This window comes from Aotus nancymaae, unplaced genomic scaffold (assembly GCF_030222135.1).
Source record: "Aotus nancymaae isolate 86718 unplaced genomic scaffold, 86718_ANA_hifiasm-v0.15.2.pri h1tg000089l, whole genome shotgun sequence".
NCBI classification, from domain to species: domain Eukaryota; kingdom Metazoa; phylum Chordata; class Mammalia; order Primates; family Aotidae; genus Aotus; species Aotus nancymaae.
Window position 1 is genome coordinate 18,366,110 of NW_026988504.1, and position 16,434 is coordinate 18,382,543.

Consider the following 16,434-nt stretch of genomic DNA (forward strand, 5'->3'; position numbering starts at 1 on the left):
AAAGCACAGAACCCCCAGGGAAATTGATGTTGGCCCCCTCCCCTCCCCGCCCTCCCCCTGCCTAGGGCGGCTATTTCTGTCTTGGGCAGGAGCCGTGTGCAAACCCTGCTGACCCAGAGAGCAGCTAATTCCCATCTCAGATGTGTTTCTGGCAACTGGATGCCTCCCCCCAAGAGAGGGAGAAGAAAGACTAATGTGTTTTGGTTGGGGGCAAAGGCAGCAAAGCCGCCAGGGGACGTGGCGGGGAGGAGGGGAGCCGCGGAAATTCTCCCAGCACGTTCTCTCAAAGGGGGCTTTAAGATATTTTGTAAAGAGAGTATATGAACATGATTAACGGAATATAATCAACAGAATGTAGTGAAGACAATGACGAGAAGACCTTGGAGGGGGCTGGAGAAAGCCAGCAGTGAGCCCCGCCGAGGAGACGGCCAAGGGCGGCGGATCCTCAAGTGCAGGCTCCCCACGCCCGACGTACTCCACTCCCCCAGGAGCCCCGGCTGTGCTTCTGGCTGACAGGAGCCAGGACCCTCACCCCAGACAGGATTCCCCTTCCTCCCACTGCCCAGGGCCAGATGGACTGGTAGAAGGAAGGGCGACCACATTGCAGACCTTCAGGGCTGCCATTCACCTTGTAGTCTAAGTGAATGATGCCTTCTAAAGCTGTACAATGACTAGGAGCCTGGTTCTAGTTCTGGCTAAGCCATGTGTCCTAGGGCAAGCCACGCCACCTCTCTGGAACTGTTTCCTCACCTATAAAATGCTGAACTGCCCTCAGAGTTAATCACACTCTTCCTTACGCCTTGCATAGCCAGCCTTCCTTCCTTCCTTCCTTTCTCTTTTTTTTGGGGGGGGGAGGCAGGGGGCAGGGGCAGGGTCTTGCTCTGTCACCCAGGCTGGAGTGCAGTGGCACAATCTGGGCTCACTGCAACCTCCGCCTCCCGTGTTCAAGTGATTCTCCTGCCTCAGCCTCCCAAGTAGCTGGGATTATAGGTGCGCACCACCATGCACAGCTAACTTTTGTATCTTTAGTAGAGATGGAGTTTCACCATGTCAGCTCCTTGGGCACTGCCTGGAGCACCTTGTATAGCTTTCTGCTCTCCTTGTCCCCAACTCCCATTGGCCCCCTGGCTCCTCTCCTGAGTCCCCCGCCTGGATCTGGCACCTTGGCTCACACTGGGAGGTTGGGAGCAGCCCCAGGTGGGGTCTAAACAGATAGAGGATATCTATCCAGGACATGTCACTCCTGGAGCACCTTGTATAGCTTTCTGTTATTTCAAACATAATTAACAGCCAACGTGTGTTGAGTTCCTACTGCATGCTCTACTTGTACTGATTTTTTATTTTTTATTTATTTTTTTTTTTGAGACAGAGTCTTACTCTGTCACCCAGGCTGGAGTGCAGTGGCCCCATCTCAGCTCACTGCAACCTCTGCCTCTGGTTCAAGTGATTCTCCTGCCTCCCAAGTAGCTGGGACTACAGGAACCCGCCACCACGCCTGGCTAATTTTTTGTATTTTTAGTAGAGACGGGGTTTCTCTGTGTTAGCCAGGATGGTCTCGATCTCTTAACCTTGTGATCCACCTGCCTCGGCCTCCCAAAGTGCTGGGATTACAGGCGTGAGCCGCCATGCCTGGTCTTGTATTGATCTTTTAATCCTCACAACAATGGGAGGAGCACTGGCATCATCTCCATTTTATAGATGAGGAAACTGAGGCACAGTGCAGTGAAGCGAATTGCCTCAGAGCACACAGCTAATAAACTGGGGTTCAGAGCTCTGCAATACAGTTTCAAAAGCTGTGCACCCAAACCCACAGTACTGCGTGTGTCTGATCCGCTCTCTGTGTCTACTGGGCTGTGAGCTCCCTGAGGCCATTCATGTAGTGTCAGGGGCTCAGGAAATGTCTGTCCACTGGAAAATAAAATGGGTGGGGATGCTGGGGCAAGAGCAGTAGCCTCTTAAGTCTCTTTTCATAGGAATGTGGGATGAGAACCAGAATAGATGGAGTTGGAAAACCCCAGAGGAGAAAAGAGGGTAAATAGTAGGTCAGATGGCCCTTCCAGAGCAGGAGGGGCCAGGTTTCTGCACACCAGGAGCACAGGGTCTATTAAAGTCCCACTTAACAGAGGAAGAAAAGAAGGCACAAAAGATTAAGGTTCTCAGTAAGTCCTGGAAGCTTGGTGACTTGAGCCCAGTTCTTTGTTCTGCATCTTCCAGGAGTGGTGATAAAGGACAGTCATGGGCAGGGCGTGGTGGCTCATGCCTCTAATCCCAGCACTTTGGGAGGCCGAGGTGGGCAGATCACCTGAGGTCAGGAGTTCGAGACCAGCCTGGGCAACATGTTGAAACCCTGTCTCTACAAAAAATACAAAGATTACCTTGGCATGGTGGTTCAGGCCTGTAATCCCAGCTACTTGGGAGGCTGAGGTAGGAGGATCACTGGAACTTGGAGGTGGAGGTTGCAGTGAGCAGAGATCACGCCACTGCACTCCAGCCTGAGCAACAGAGCAAGACTCCATCTCAAAAAAAAAAAAAAGAAAGTTATGGAGAGAGTCCCTGTCCCCCAGCAGGCCTTCCTAAACCCTGCCTCTGACCTGGGTAGCAGAGTCCTCTCAGAAGCCCAAGCCTCAGTTTCCCCAGCTGCAGAAGGGATAATAGCTATCACCTCCACGAGCAGTTGTGAACACCTCTTAGGTGGCGTTCTTTTAAATGTTCAACATGTGGTAGTTCGGATCTGTAGACCAAGGACCCCTGTGCTGGCTGAAGGTGGCACTCTCTGGGTCCCAGGGACTGATGTGAGGCTCCCCCTGACCCCATGTCCCAGGTCCTGAACTTGTTCCTGGCTCTCCTGCTGAGCTCCTTCAGCGCCGACAGCCTGGCAGCCTCGGATGAGGACGGCGAGATGAACAACCTGCAGATTGCCATCGGGCGCATCAAGTGGGGCATCGGCTTTGCCAAGGCCTTCCTCCTGGGGCTACTGCATGGCAAGATCCTGAGCCCCAAGGACATTATGCTCAGCCTCGGGGAGCCTATTGAGGCCGGGGAGGCTGGAGAGGCCGGGGAGACTTCCCCCGAGGATGAGAAGAAGGAGCCGCCCGAGGAAGACCTGAAGAAGGACAATCACATCCTGAACCACGTGGGCCTGGCTGACGGCCCCCCGTCCAGCATCGAGCTGGACCACCTCAACTTCATCAACAACCCCTACCTGACCATCCAGGTGCCCATCGCCTCCGAGGAGTCCGACCTGGAGATGCCCACCGAGGAGGAAACCGACACTTTCTCGGAGCCTGAGGATGGCAAGGTGAGCCAGGGCCAGGGCTCAGACAGACCCGGCTTCTCATTCTCCTGTGACCTTGAGCAAGTTCTGAGTCCTCTCCGAGCCCCAGTTTCTCCACCTGTAAAATGGGGGTGGTGCCCTGTGGCATTGTTGCAAGCGTTATGTGGGACGCTGTATGTAAAGCATGCAGTCAGTGCCCCGTGAGTGACGGCTGTCACTATCGTTATTGATGTGGTTATGATGATTGGCCCTGCCTGTCCTGAAACCCTCTGTTCATGCCTGTCCCAGAACGCCGCCTGGGCCCCTCTCACCAGCAGGTGGTGCTCTTGGACATGCTGTTCTTACCTGGGCACCGCCACTGCAGGACCAGGACCCCAGAGGCCTCTCTTACATTCTCCTCTGGGCTTAAAGCCCCTTGCCCAGTCCTCATATTTATCCTCTATCTATGTTTAGACCCCACCTGGGGCTGCTCCCAACCTCCCAGTGTGAGCCAAGGTGCCAGATCCAGGCGGGGGACTCAGGAGAGGAGCCAGGGGGCCAATGGGAGTTGGGGACAAGGAGAGCAGAAGCCTCAGGCAGAGCCCTGACCCTTCAGCCATGGGAGGCCTGTTGCTGGGTTCAGATGCCCCTCCCCACCCCTCCACTTCGAGGGCAAGAAAGGGACAGGAACTCAGTGGTGGTCACCCCCAGAAGCTGGGTCTGAGCTGGGACCCTCTCTGGGTCTTGAGTCCCCTTCCCCACCTCCAGCTCTGGGAGGGAAAGGACTCACACAGAAGCTAGAATGGGGGCACCTGCCCACCCCTGCGCCATCAGCCTAAGCCTAATGAACTTTGCCCTGAAAGCTTTTGACTCCTTATTCCCCCTAAATATGTGGCACGCTGGCTTACCAGAGGCTGAGTGCCTGTGAGCTATAAATACCCGGGCAAGACCTCGGTATGAGGCACTCGGGTGGCGGGGCAGGGAGGTGGGGGCTGGAGAGCACCAAAATCTCAGGCTCCACGGGGCTGGGGCCTGGGGACTTGCTCAAGGAGGGCGAGCCCAGCTTCAAGGGCGATTTTGGGAGTTTGATGCACATTCAGGGCAACTCGGTGGATGCCCTGGCTGACCTAACATTCTGTGCCTCAGTTTCCCTTTTTATCAACTGAAAACAAGGACCCACTTGTGGTGGTTTTCTGGTCACCACTCTGGATACAGAGCTGCCCCCTTAGTTGCCCTCTTCTTCCTTCCCTTCGGGGCCTCACCCTCAGCCTTGAAGGGGTCCCCTGCGGGGGGAGGCTGGGGCTGGGAAGCTGGCCTGGCCCAGCAGGGGGAGGTGGGAGGAGACCTGGCTCAGCCTCCCCGACTCCCGCCCCCAACGCTGATCAGGTTCCCTTGGCGCGGGATGGAGGCTTTGGCTGGGGAACATTTTCCACCCTTTCTGGATTCCTCAGCCAAACAGACCCTGGGTGTAGGAAGGCTCAGACGCTAGGGGCACCACACACCCATGCTCTGCGCTGTGACAGCCTGGCTCCATCCTGAACCCTTTTCATACCCCTGTCCCCTCAGGGCTCCCTTCAGGCTCCCCACGCCTCCCACACCCCCACTCGGGCCAGGGTCCCCGCCTCCTTCCTTATCCAAGGGCTTCGCATGTGTACTCATGCCCTCACTGTCCCTTCCCAGGCATCAGTCCTGCCCCACTCCTTATGTAAGGGCCGTGTGGGTATGACGAGGGCCACCTGTGTCTCCATGATTCCTCAACCATCCAGGGCTGGGTGAATGAATGAATGAATGAGTTTGCTCCTCCCTCTCTGCTTCCCTTCCCTGCTGGTCTCCCATCCTGCCCCATCTGGTGGGAGGATGAGAGGATCTCCAGGGACCCAGGGGTCACATGACGCTGTGGCCTCTGCAGAAGCCACCACAGCCCCTCTACGACGGGAACTCCTCCGTCTGCAGCACGGCTGACTACAAGCCCCCTGAGGAGGACCCTGAAGAACAGGCGGAGGAGAACCCCGAGGAGCAGCCTGAGGAGTGCTTCACCGAGGGTAAGAGCACCCCCCACCTCACCTGGGTGTTTCCCCCAGGCCTGCACCCCTGCAAGGGGCAGGCTACACCAGGGCCAGAAACACACGAACCAGGGGCTGCCCGGCTGGCTCCCGTGCCTTGCAGGCCTAGGGCTGGTGGCAGTGTGCACTCAGAGCTGTGGCACATCCATGCAGAGCCCTCGGTGTGGGCCTGGCTTGGAGCGAACATGCAGGAGTGCAGGTGTCAGCTGCCTAGATCCTCCTCCTCCTCATCCTTTCCTCGATCTTCAGGGAGCAAGGCCTTCAGAACACAGGCCTGGAGAAATGTCCTTGTCCATAGAGCCTGCTGGGCTGCGCAGGATGGAGACGGCCTGGGCGAGGTGGGGGTGGGGTGGGGTGGCTGAGAACGGCAGCACCGGGGCTGGGGGCCAGGACGCCTTTCCTCTGCATGCCCACCTCCAGCAGCAGTTGTCGCATGGTGGATGGGGCTGTGGAGGGAGGCCCTGAGCCCTGCTGTGAGCCAGATGAAGCTGGGTGAGGGAGGAGGTGGGGGCCCTGGAGAGGGGCATCCTGAGACGCTGCGGGAGGGTGCTGACTGTGCACCCCAAGGCAGCCCCAGGCCCGTGATGTGGTGCCTGTCCCTGCCCCCCGTCAGCCTGCGTGCAGCGCTGGCCCTGTCTCTACGTGGACATCTCCCAGGGCCGAGGGAAGAAGTGGTGGACTCTTCGCAGGGCCTGCTTCAAGATCGTCGAGCACAATTGGTTCGAGACCTTCATTGTCTTCATGATCCTGCTCAGCAGCGGGGCTCTGGTAGGCACCACCTGGGAGCACGGGACAGGGGCAGGGGCCAGGCCCGCAGCAGGCCTTCCGGGGGCTCCCCGTCTCCACACACAGGAAGGGCCATGCCCTGGTCAGTCCCAAACCCTGAGAACCCTAAAGGAACTCACTGTGCTTCCAGAATATGTTATAGAATGTGCTGACTCTTAACATGGCAGAGGTGCCTCCCTTGTTCCACGGGCGCTGACTTTTGTGCATGCCCTGCTGATGGGGAGGCGGGAGGGCCCTGGGAACTAGGGGTGCATGTGGGGCGCAGGACTGAAGATGTGTCACTGTGGACCCGCCTAGCAGATGATTGTAATTTGCTGTTGTTGGGCTTGGGGAAAGAGGGCTGAGGGACTTCATCCCAACAAGAAATGCGCTCATCCCTGTGATGGATGGTGGGAGTCCAGGAGATGTGGACAGCCTGCCTGTCCCCTGGGCTGGCCCCTGCGGTAGACCCCTGGGAACCAGCAGCAACGAGCAGGGCAGGGGATGTGGCTGCCGCCCCAGCCTGCTGGACCCCAGCCTGCTGGACGCCCGGCCACCCTGGTGGTGCTGGTGCCCCCAGGCCTTCGAGGACATCTACATCGAGCAGCGGCGCGTCATCCGCACCATCCTCGAATATGCCGACAAAGTCTTCACCTACATCTTCATCATGGAGATGCTGCTCAAATGGGTGGCCTACGGCTTCAAGGTGTACTTCACCAACGCCTGGTGCTGGCTCGACTTCCTCATCGTGGACGTGAGTCCCCCCCTACATCAGCCCCGTAGCCACATCCAGAGGCTGTCAATGTGGCAAGGACCTCAGGAATCCCAGGCCCTGAGGGGCAGGACCTGCCTGAGGCAGACTCTTGATCAGCGCTGCCGTTCTCAGACACAGCTGCCCAGGAGGGGAATAGGGACCGGGAGGCCTTCCCTTCTCCTCAGGGGAAGGAGGCCTTGGGGGAGGACAGCGGGCAGGAGGGCTACTTACCATCGCTGCCAATAGGAGTGGAGGAGTTTCTTACTTTATACATTTTATTTATTTACTGTTAAGATTGTTGCCCAGGCTGGTCTTGAACTCCTGGGCTCAAGCAATCTTCCTCCCACCTCGGCCTCCCAAACTGCTGGGGCTGCAGGCGTGAGCACCACGACTGGTCAGGAGTGGAGGATTTTGTTTTTTTTTTTTGGAGATGGAGTCTTGCTCTGTCACCCAGGCTGGAGTACAGTGGCAATATCGCCCCTCACTGCAATCTCCATCTCCTGGGTTCAAGCGATTCTCCTGCCTCAGCCTCCCAAGTAGCTGGGATTACAGGTGCCCACCACCACGCCCAGCTAAGTTTTGTTTTGTTTTGTTTTTAAGTAGAGACAGGGTTTCGCCATGTTAGCCAGGCTGATCTGGAACTCCTGACCTCAGGTGATCCACCCATCGCAGCCTCCCACAAGTGTTGGGATTACAGGTGTGAGCCACCGCACCTGGCAAGTGGAGGATTTTCTTACCCTCTTAGATGGGCTCATGGGCCTCTCAAGGGAGTTGGGTACCATCCCTCCCACTCACGGCCATCCCCAGTTAGTTGATGATATCACTGAGGTGGCGCCTGGGCTCCTACAGGTGCTGGGACAGGTCCCAGGGCTGCTCTTCCCAACAGACAGGACCATCCACTAGGGAGAGGATCTATGGGAGACAGCCAGGAGCTGTGAGTCCAGGAAGACCCCGTTGCCTGGGCTTGAGGGGAGGCTGGGGCCTTGAAGGCACTGACCCCCCCACTCCTCCCCTGCAGGTCTCCATCATCAGCCTGGTGGCCAACTGGCTGGGCTATTCGGAGCTGGGAGCCATCAAATCCCTGCGGACACTTCGGGCCCTGCGTCCCCTGAGGGCGCTGTCCCGATTCGAGGGCATGAGGGTGGGTGCTGAAGGGGCCTCTGGGGTGGGCTGGGGATTTGGAGTCGGGCCACTCTCAGGGCAGGGTGGAGGGTGCATGTCTATACTCCAGCCACCACCAGGGGGAGGCAGAGAGCTTAGACCCACGGCCCTGCCTGAGGCCAGGTCTGGCCCCCACCTCCCCAGCTGTCCTTCCCGCAGCCCATCTTCTCTCTGCCCCATTGCCGCCCTAGCCCTCAATCCAGCCCAACCTTAGCTTACCTCTGCCACTACTTGGGGGCAGCAGAGACTGCAGAAGCTCCCAGAAGGGCCCCATGGCCAGGGAAGAGGAAAAGGAAGGCAGGTTTATGTGGTGTTTATGGGTGGTTTACAAGTGGGTTTATGGGTGGCTCTCCCAGCCTCAGACTGAGTCACCCAGGGCTCTGAAACAAGGTGCCTGTACCCTGGCTCTGAGTCTCCCCCTCGCCCCCCCCTCACCGATGAGCTTGGCGTCTCGGTCAGGGCCATGCCCTTGAGCTTGGGGTGACTTTGGGGAAGATCCGCTCAGGCCCTGGAGAGCGGAAGTGGCAGGTAAACACAGGGTTGGAGCAAGAAAAATAGGACTTCCCCGGGAAGGGAGGCCTGCCGGGAGCAAGACCTGCTCCCGCAGGACAGATGCCTGCAAATCCATAGGCCATGGCGAGCCCACCCAAGCAGCCCCCTCCTGTCCCTGCCAGGGGCCAGCTGAATGCTGGGCCCTCTGACCCCCAGAGCCAGTGAACCCTCCCACTGAGGGGAAACAAGCTGCCTGTGGCCACACAGCTGGTCGGTGCCCCAGTCAGGAATAGAGCTCCCCTGGGTACCACCAGGCTGTGTCACCCGCTCTGGAGGTCATGAAATGGCTCCTCCTTAAAAAGAGCAGGGTCTCAGATCCAGCCCAGTGTGCAGTGGTTGGGTGGGCTGTATGACCAGGGCTGGTGGGGGCAAGGCTTCAGTCCCAGGGTTCCTGCTGCTACAGAGACCCTGCTGCTCTCTTTTCTGTGCCTGTGTCTGAGTCTCTGGGGCTGAGAACCCATGAGCAGGGGCTGGGTCACATGGGCTGAGTTTCCTATGGGGGCTGAGCAAAGAGTGTTTGTCTCCTGCCTGGTGACCCGTGACTGGGCTGATTCCAGAGAAACCCAGCACCCCCACTCCGGACTGATAGCTCCAGCCAAGCAGAGAGCCCTCCTGAGCACCAGGCCTGACGCTCCCTACCCTACCCCCTCACTGCCCCCTACCTGCACACACACAGCCCAGCAGATTGGCCCTCCTCTAGGAAGCCCTCCCTGATTGACAATGCCCAGCTCTGCCTGTTCCCCTGGGTGGCATGGAGATGGGGAGCCCTCTCTCAGAGGCTGGGCGAGGCACTGGCAATGAACCCTGCCCCCGGCCCCCAGGTGGTGGTGAACGCCCTCCTGGGCGCCATCCCCTCCATCATGAACGTGCTGCTCGTCTGCCTCATCTTCTGGCTGATCTTCAGTATCATGGGCGTCAACCTGTTTGCGGGCAAGTTCTACTACTGCATCAACACCACTACCTCCGAGAGGTTCGACATCTCCGAGGTCAACAACAAGTCTGAGTGCGAGAGCCTCATGCACACGGGCCAGGTCCGCTGGCTCAACGTCAAGGTCAATTACGACAACGTGGGTCTGGGCTACCTCTCCCTCTTGCAGGTGGTGAGTGTGACCCACTGCCCCAGCCAGGAACCTGGATGGAGGTCCCCCCTCCCCGGTCCCTCCCACCCCAGTCCCTCTCGTGATACCTGAGCCCAATGTCACTCCTTGTTAGGGGACCACCTACCCTGCTTCCAATGCTGTGGGACCCCCAGGCAGTGTCTGGGTCTCTGGTCTTTATTTAATGCTTGCCCACAGGGGCTCACACAGGCGGCCTCTGGCAGGGGAGGACCAGGTGGGGTGGGGGAGGGAAACTCATGAGGAGCCCCCACCCCGCCCCGCTCACTCTCTCACCACACTTTCTCAGGCCACCTTCAAGGGTTGGATGGACATCATGTATGCAGCCGTGGACTCCCGGGAGGTGAGTCCTGGCAGGCTGGGGGTAGATGGGTCCTGCCCTCCGGGCCGTGGGGGGCAGGGAGAAGCCAGCATGTGCACCCACGCCATCCCCCCTGCGCCCCCGCAGAAGGAGGAGCAGCCGCAGTACGAGGTGAACCTCTACATGTACCTCTACTTCGTCATCTTCATCATCTTCGGCTCCTTCTTCACCCTCAACCTCTTCATCGGCGTCATCATTGACAACTTCAACCAGCAGAAGAAGAAGATGAGTATCAGCCCAGCCCCCCAGGCCCTCCCCACACCGGAACTCCCTCCTGCCTCCCTTGTCCACTCTCTCCTGTGCAAACCCACAAACGCTGCCTGAGCACCCACCAGGCTGTTGGTTCACGCAGCTAGCTTGTGTCCCAGTCCCGCCAGGGGACCTTGAACAAGTGACTTGGCCTCTGTGAACCTCAGTTTCCTGATCTGTAAAATGAGGCTGCTACAACCTGCCTTGTGGGTTACTCTAGGTCTCAGCCAGATATTGATGAAAAGTGGCCAGAAACAAGCTGAAGGACAGCATTGATCCCCACTCCCCGTCCCACCCTTCTCTGGACCTGCAATCCCTCTCGGTCCCCCATTCTCCCTTGTCCCTCCATCTCTGACCCTTCCAGATCCCCACCTTCCTCCAGGCTGATCCACAGGGGCTGGGAGTGCCTCAAAGGTGGTGCCTGAGGTAGGGGGGTCCTGGAGGCAGGAAGAGGGACCTCACTCCAACCTAACAAGCCCTATCTCACTATACTTTGGAGGGAAAGACATCTTTATGACAGAGGAACAGAAGAAATACTATAATGCCATGAAGAAGCTCGGCTCCAAGAAGCCTCAGAAGCCAATTCCCCGGCCCCAGGTACCACCCTTCTGGGTCCCCGGTCCTGTGTGCAGTACCAGGCTCCTGCCTAGGGGACAAATGGGGGTAAAAGGTTGCCTGCCCTCCACCCACCAGGCTGTGTCCCTGGGTGAGGTTGGGTCCACCCCAGGGGCAGGGGACTTGGTCTACCTGTAGGGAGGGCTGCCTCTTTATAGTGCCACAGAGACACCATGTGCACAGAGGCTATCCACGAAACTCCAGTGGCTGCTTCACCCTCACCCAGCCCTGAACAGCCCCTCAGTGCCCATCCACCTCCCACCTGGGGCCTCAGTGGCCTCTGGGGCAAGGGCCCCCACAAGGCGGGTAAGAAGAGGATATCCAGATACCCTCCCCAGGAGCAATGACTTGGGGAGAAAGGGGAGGAGCATCTAGGGACCTTGAAGGGAAGAAGGGTTCCCAGGGGAGGAGGGAGGACCATGAACCCTATAAAATGACCTGGTCCCAGACCTGTCATGATCTGATGGGTCACTCTTCCTCCCCTGGCTGACTCCACTACAAGCCCCTCTTTCTCTCTCTCTCTGTCTCTCTCTGGCTCTTCCCCTCCCCCCTCACTATGCTGTGTGCCATCCTGCCTGTGTCTCCTGCCTGTTCACACCCTGCCTGGGCCTGACCACCGACTCCCCCGCGTCTGTCCCTTCCCGCCCACACTGCAGAACAAGATCCAGGGCATGGTGTATGACCTTGTGACGAAGCAGGTCTTTGACATCACCATCATGATCCTCATCTGCCTCAACATGGTCACCATGATGGTGGAGACAGATGACCAGAGCCAGCTCAAGGTGGACATCCTGTACAACATCAACATGATCTTCATCATCATCTTCACAGGGGAGTGCGTGCTCAAGATGCTTGCCCTGCGCCAGTACTACTTCACCGTCGGCTGGAACATCTTCGACTTCGTGGTCGTCATCCTGTCCATCGTGGGTGAGCGGGGAGGGCCTGGCCGGCAGGGCAGCCCTGAGATGAGGCCCTCGGGAAGACCCATGCTCGTGCACACACACCTGCCCCTGCACCCCCACACGCTCACCTAGACACACACCTGTACGTGCCTGCCTCTCACTCTCAACATATAAAGGCACATGGGCGTGCACACAGGCAGGTTGTCACCTGCACACACATGGGTGCCCCTCAGGACACACAGCTGACCAGAAGACACACGCTCAGGTGCCCACGTCCTGAGCGAAAAGTGTAAAAGATGGCTCCAGTGTCTGTGCACACTGAGAAGTGCACAGTCACGCGGTTACGATAGTAACCAGCTGCCGTTTATTATCAGCTGTGCTGTGTGCTTGACAGGCGTCATCTCACCCCTTGTTCATAACAACGTCACGTGCAGGAACTCTTGTTCCCATTTTACAGGTAAGGAAATTGAGGCACAAACAAGTGAAGTGGTATGCCCAGAGTCACACAGCTGTCCCCTCTCTCTCTCTCTCTCTCTCTCTCTATATATATATATATAATACATGCACACACACACACACACACACACATACACACCCCAATGACATTTGCGAACAGCATTAAGAATGGGCCTTAACCTCCCTTGCTTCATCGTATCCCACCTCCAGTTCCATCAGGGCAAAGCTGCAGCCCCTGGCCCCAAGACCCCTGGGAGAACCCAGCATCACCTATCAGTCATCTGGGCTGTGCTCTGAGACTTGAGCAGAGCGCACCAGGCCGGGCCCCCTGAGCCCCACATGCCCCCCACACCCTGTGCCAGCGCCCCACCCCAACGGTGGCATCCTCACTAACTCCTCCCCATAGGCCTGGCACTCTCCGACCTGATCCAGAAATACTTCGTGTCACCCACGCTGTTCCGTGTGATCCGCCTGGCGCGGATCGGGCGCGTCCTGCGGCTGATCCGCGGGGCCAAGGGCATCCGGACGCTGCTGTTCGCCCTCATGATGTCGCTGCCTGCCCTCTTCAACATCGGCCTCCTCCTCTTCCTGGTCATGTTCATCTACTCCATCTTCGGCATGTCCAACTTCGCCTACGTCAAGAAGGAGTCGGGCATTGACGACATGTTCAACTTCGAGACCTTCGGCAACAGCATCATCTGCCTGTTCGAGATTACCACGTCGGCTGGCTGGGATGGGCTCCTCAATCCCATCCTCAATAGTGGGCCCCCGGACTGCGACCCCAGCCTGGAGAACCCAGGCACCAGCGTCAAGGGCGACTGCGGCAACCCCTCCATCGGTATCTGCTTCTTCTGCAGCTACATCATCATCTCCTTCCTCATCGTGGTCAACATGTACATCGCCATCATCCTGGAAAACTTCAACGTGGCCACGGAGGAGAGCAGCGAGCCCCTTGGTGAGGACGACTTTGAGATGTTCTACGAGACGTGGGAGAAGTTCGACCCCGACGCCACCCAGTTCATCGCCTACAGCCGCCTCTCAGACTTCGTGGACACCCTGCAGGAGCCGCTGCGGATCGCCAAGCCCAACAAGATCAAGCTCATCACGCTGGACCTGCCCATGGTGCCGGGGGACAAGATCCACTGCCTGGACATCCTCTTCGCCCTGACCAAAGAGGTCCTGGGTGACTCTGGGGAAATGGACGCCCTCAAGCAGACCATGGAGGAGAAGTTCATGGCAGCCAACCCCTCCAAGGTGTCCTACGAGCCCATCACCACCACCCTCAAGAGGAAGCACGAGGAGGTGTGTGCCATCAAGATCCAGAGGGCCTACCGCCGGCACCTGCTCCAGCGCTCCGTGAAGCAGGCATCCTACATGTACCGCCACAGCCATGACGGCAGCGGGGACGACGCCCCTGAGAAGGAGGGGCTGCTGGCCAACACCATGGGCAAGATGTATGGTCACGAAAACGGGAACAGCAGCTCACAGAGCCCAGAGGAGAAGGGCAAGGCAGGGGACGCCGGACCCGCCATGGGGCTGACGCCCATCGGCCCCTCAGACACTGCCCGGCCTCCCGCCCCTCTGCCAGGGCAGACGGTGCGCCCAGGGGTCAAGGAGTCTCTTGTCTAGCAGGCAGCATCGAGGTGGCCTACCGAGTCTCGGCACAGTCCCCAAAGCTCCCCCGTGGTGCCTGCACACAGAGTGAGGGAGCAGGGCTTTGAATCTGGGACTGTGTCTGGCTCCCTCTTGGGGGACAGGATTTGGCCACACTGGGGCTGACACCCAGGCCTAAGCACCCGTTTCCCCAGACCATGGGAAATGGGAATTGCACTCAGGGGCTCCATGCTGGGCCTGAGGCCCCTGCCTCCATGATTTCATCTTCAAGTTGCTCTGACCTCCTCCTGGGCCCTGTTGCCCCTCCTTTTGGCCTGGGGGAAGTCAGAACATTCAAATCTCTGCCCCTCACTTGGGAAGGAGCTGGCCTACGGTGGAGGGATCAGTTTCCCCCCATCACCAGTCTTAAGGGTCACTGGCCTCTCCCCAGGAAGTGGCTCAGACCCCTCAGCTCCAGCCCAAAGACGTCTTAACCTCAGGGAGTGAAGACATCCAACCCCAGGGCACTACTAGCCCACCCTCTCTGACTCTGGGGTGCAGCTTCGCCCACCAGGCCGGCTCAGGAATTCCCTGGAAAAGCGAAATGTGATTGGTTCAGAAATAGCTCCTCAAAGCCTCAAAACCTGATTGGCCACTGGATCCTGCTGCTTCGGGCTGAGATGGTGACTCCGAAAAGCTTTTCCCAGGCCACGTCCAGGTCCGTAGCTCCCCTGGCTGGCCCCTAGGGGAAGAGCAGAAGGAAGGATGTCACTTGGGAATTGTCCTTTTCTAGGACGCACAGGTGGGTGGAACAGGCTGGGTCCTGCCAGCTGGATCACCACACATGGCCTGAGCATCCAGACCTGAGCGGGGGGGCGGAGACCTGCTGCTCAGTAAGAAGATTCTCGCCCCTTCCCACTCTCCTGCCTCACTCCTCTGTGAGCACCACCAGGGCTCCAGGGTCCTCCTCCAGCCTCAGAGATCTCCCTTCTCATCTCCCACGCCCATCTCTTTCTCTCCCCTCATCCTTCCCACCTCTCTCCTCAAAGTGATCCTAATAATATTCACTTGAGCTCAGGTTAGAGATTTCAACCCTGGGGCACGCAGCAGGGAAGGCCCGACTGGCTCAGGCTCAACCTTCCAACCTCCTGTGGCCGGAAAAGCACCTCTGCTGCACCGCTGTTCTGGGCATGGCAGGGCCAGGCCTCTGCAGGCTCCTGGAGAACAGAGGCTGTGCCTGGAGGAGGAGCAGTGAAAGACCCGCTCGGGCGTCACTGGATTTATTCACTTGTGTATGTCCCTGTGGCTGTGTCTGCTTGTTTGCTTGTAGGCCTGTGTGTGTTCAAGTGTGTGACTGTATGTGTGTGTGTGAACCACTGTGTACTGGTGCCTGCATTATGCACATGTGTCTGGGTATCTTTGTGTATGTGTGTGTCAGTGTGCCCTGGAGTGTTCCAAGGTCCATGGAGTATGGCTGCTGTGTCGTGCTGTGCAGGCCTGTCCATGGGCATGTTCCCGTGTCTGGGAGGGTGAACTGTGCTGTGAGTGTGTGGATGAGTGTGAACACACTTGGTAAGGTGCACTCAGGGCATCCTGTTGGCCTAAGTTCCTCTTCTTTTTCTTCTTGTTTCTCATGAAGAGTTTGATTAAAATTCAGGAAGCAGCAAAACCTTCAGGACATGTATGTGTGCTTTGTGTGTGCACATCTACCTGTCACGCCTACAGGCCAGAGTCATCTTTATGGTCCACAGTGCTCCCTCACCTGCTCCTGGCACTGCCTGAACAGCCCTGTCCCTCACTCCCAGCGAGCTCCTCTCCTTCCCTCCGTTTCTCATGGCCTGAGCCCTGCTCCCTGCCTCCTGCCTGTGTCTCCTCTATGGAAGGAGGCCTCCACTCCTTCCATCTCTTCCTTCAGAAGCTTTGTCTAATGGGGGCAGCCTCCCCTGCCCAGCACCCTACCCCTCTGCCTTGCCCTCCTGGACCCTGGAGCCTCAAAAATGTTTGGTTGGGTATTCTCTGTGGACTGTGTGCAGGCTGCAGAGGAAAAGTAGATGAGCAAGGTCCAGTCCCTCCCTGCCTGCAGCCCCTCCCCTGCAGACGATGCCCATTCCTGCCTGGTTCCGGGGGGAACGGGTCCCACACCAGGCCAGCAGGTGGGCTCCTTTGTACAGTTCTTACAATAAAGTGTCCCTGGTGCCTCTGGTGTGTGGCTTCTCCCTTCTGCATGTCAGTGTGGATGTGGATGGGGCTGAGGGCGGTGAGAAGCAAGACGGGCCAGTGGGGATCGGAGCCAAATGTGGAAGACACAGGAGCCTCTCAGGGGGCTAGGCAGGATAAGGAGCCCCAGCTCCACCCGCTGGCTCAGTCCAGCTCTGGCCTGCCTCCTTCCAAAAGTCCCTTAGCTGGAATCCAAAAGACCAGACACAATCAGGGTTCAAGCCCCAGCCCCCCAACAGGCAGCACCACACTCCCTCTCTTCTGGGTGGTCCCTGTTGGTACCCTGTGTCCCCAGCTTCTCCTCAGCAGAAGCCCCTTCACTTTTCTGCCCCTCTCAGAGGCCGCAAGGTGCCAGTGGGGCACATAGCACAGCTTCTC

The 16,434-nt window shown here is 58.3% G+C and overlaps 1 protein-coding gene across 1 annotated transcript in view; it reads left to right on the forward strand.

Moving 5' to 3' along the window:
• SCN4A (sodium voltage-gated channel alpha subunit 4) overlaps nucleotides 1-16,042 on the forward strand; it is a 52,318-nt gene extending 36,276 nt beyond the window's left edge. The window contains exons 15-25 of the mRNA XM_064369669.1: nucleotides 2,822-3,298; nucleotides 5,163-5,295; nucleotides 5,930-6,084; nucleotides 6,662-6,835; nucleotides 7,854-7,976; nucleotides 9,370-9,648; nucleotides 9,953-10,006; nucleotides 10,112-10,249; nucleotides 10,766-10,870; nucleotides 11,545-11,815; nucleotides 12,653-16,042. Coding sequence (XP_064225739.1) covers nucleotides 2,822-3,298; nucleotides 5,163-5,295; nucleotides 5,930-6,084; nucleotides 6,662-6,835; nucleotides 7,854-7,976; nucleotides 9,370-9,648; nucleotides 9,953-10,006; nucleotides 10,112-10,249; nucleotides 10,766-10,870; nucleotides 11,545-11,815; nucleotides 12,653-13,875 — 3,132 coding nt within the window. The 3' untranslated portion in view covers nucleotides 13,876-16,042. The remainder of the gene's footprint in view (nucleotides 1-2,821; nucleotides 3,299-5,162; nucleotides 5,296-5,929; nucleotides 6,085-6,661; nucleotides 6,836-7,853; nucleotides 7,977-9,369; nucleotides 9,649-9,952; nucleotides 10,007-10,111; nucleotides 10,250-10,765; nucleotides 10,871-11,544; nucleotides 11,816-12,652) is intronic.
• Nucleotides 16,043-16,434: the final 392 nt, after the last annotated feature.